The sequence below is a fragment of the Sinocyclocheilus grahami genome, unplaced genomic scaffold (genome assembly GCF_001515645.1).
Source record: "Sinocyclocheilus grahami isolate Dianchi unplaced genomic scaffold, SAMN03320097.WGS_v1.1 scaffold27.1, whole genome shotgun sequence".
NCBI lineage: Eukaryota > Metazoa > Chordata > Actinopteri > Cypriniformes > Cyprinidae > Sinocyclocheilus > Sinocyclocheilus grahami.
Window position 1 is genome coordinate 1,364,690 of NW_015505206.1, and position 1,691 is coordinate 1,366,380.

The 1,691-nt window shown below is 43.1% G+C and overlaps 1 protein-coding gene across 1 annotated transcript in view; it reads left to right on the forward strand.

Annotated features, from left to right (window-relative positions):
* The window catches only part of LOC107568282 (signal transducer and activator of transcription 5B-like), a 26,921-nt gene extending 25,230 nt beyond the window's left edge, over positions 1-1,691 (forward strand). The window contains exon 13 of the mRNA XM_016254217.1: positions 1,529-1,691. Within this exon, the coding sequence (XP_016109703.1) occupies positions 1,529-1,652 (124 nt within the window). The 3' untranslated portion in view covers positions 1,653-1,691. The remainder of the gene's footprint in view (positions 1-1,528) is intronic.

The window sequence follows — 1,691 nt, forward strand, 5'->3', positions numbered from 1 at the left end:
TTATAGTACAGGCAGATAGTTCAGGGCAGACAAATATTTCCAGACTGACAGACAGTTCAAGGCAGACAGACAGTTCAAATACGAACTCCCGGTTGATTCAGGACAGACAGAAGATTCAATCACAACCTCCGTGGTCGTGACGGGACAGACAGATGGTGATGGCGGGAGAAGACAAGGCATATCCTCTGAGCACAACCTCAGCTCACCCCTAGCGGTGGGCGGGGCAATCCTCCGTGCCCTGGCTCCCTACTGACACGCCCACCATCGCGTGTCTAACAGTCAGCACGCACACCTGGACTGACGTCGATTGAGGCTCTGGCTCTGAGGCGATCCTCAGCTCTGTCGTTCTCGTCGGTCGCAGCGGGCTCTGGCTCTCCGTCAGCAGTGGGCTCATACTGTAGCTCCGTGAAGCAGGGTGGTGGTAGGCTGGGCTCTGGGTCAACCATAATAACACAAAAGAAAAACTTTACAAACAAAATGCAGGGAAACACGCCGCATTACTTTCACTTCTAGGTCCGGTCTTCTTTCACACTACAGTGGAATGAAAAGCACAAGGAAGATGATAAGTAATGCAAACTGTCTTTAATAAATCCACACACAAGGGTAAATCCAGGACAGAACAGGCAGGAGCACACGTAGGGATGTAGTAGACCGGACAAACATAGACTGCACAGACTAGGACTTAAATACATGGGATGACGAGGACAATTAATAAGACACACCTGAACCAAATGACACAATCAAACATGAGGGAAAACTAGGTCCCGGATGCACATGAGGGATGAAAACACAACAAAAACAGTCCAGGGGTGTGACAATATGTTTATCACTTTTTTGCCAAGCTTAAAGGGATAGTTCACCCAAAAATGAAAATTCTGTCAATAATTACTCATCCTCATGACATTCTAAATGCGTAAGACCTTATTTAGATATTAAATTAAGATTATTCAATCTGAGAGCTTTCTGACCCTGCATAGACAGCAACGCAACTGACATGTTCAAGGCCCAGAAAGGTAGCAAGGACATTGTTAAAATAGTCCATGTAATTTTACAAAGCAGGTATTTCCTTGCTCACAAAAAGTATTCTCGTAGCTTCGTAAAATTACGGTTGAACCCCTGATGTCACATGGACTATTTTAACAATGTCCTTACTACCTTTCTGGGCCTTGAACATGGTAGTTGCATTGCTGTCTATGGAGAGTCAGAGAGTTCTCGTATTTCATTCAAAATATCTTAATTTTTGTTCTGAAGATGAATGAAGGTCTTACAACGACATGAGTGTGAGTAATTAATGACAGAATTTGTATTTTTAAGTAAACTATCCCTTTAAATTTAAACCAAATTCTGCCATTTTCTCCTTCAAATAAGCTTAGAAAATATCTGTTGATTTCACTGTATATAATAACAGCTTTTATAGTAAATAACCCTCTAAAATGTGCTGTATATACTATGGAATTGATGTAATTGGATATGAATGATCAAGATTATTGTTTTCAAGCTACTCAATGTAATTCGATCTCTCTCTCAGTGGAGACCCTATGTTGGACGCTGATGGCGATTTCGATCTGGACGACACCATGGATGTAGCGAGGCATGTAGAGGAACTGCTCCGTCGACCAATGGAGGGCCAGTGGAGCGGCCAGCAGTCATGACCTCTTGACCTGTGACTTCTCTCCCTAAACAATGTTTTT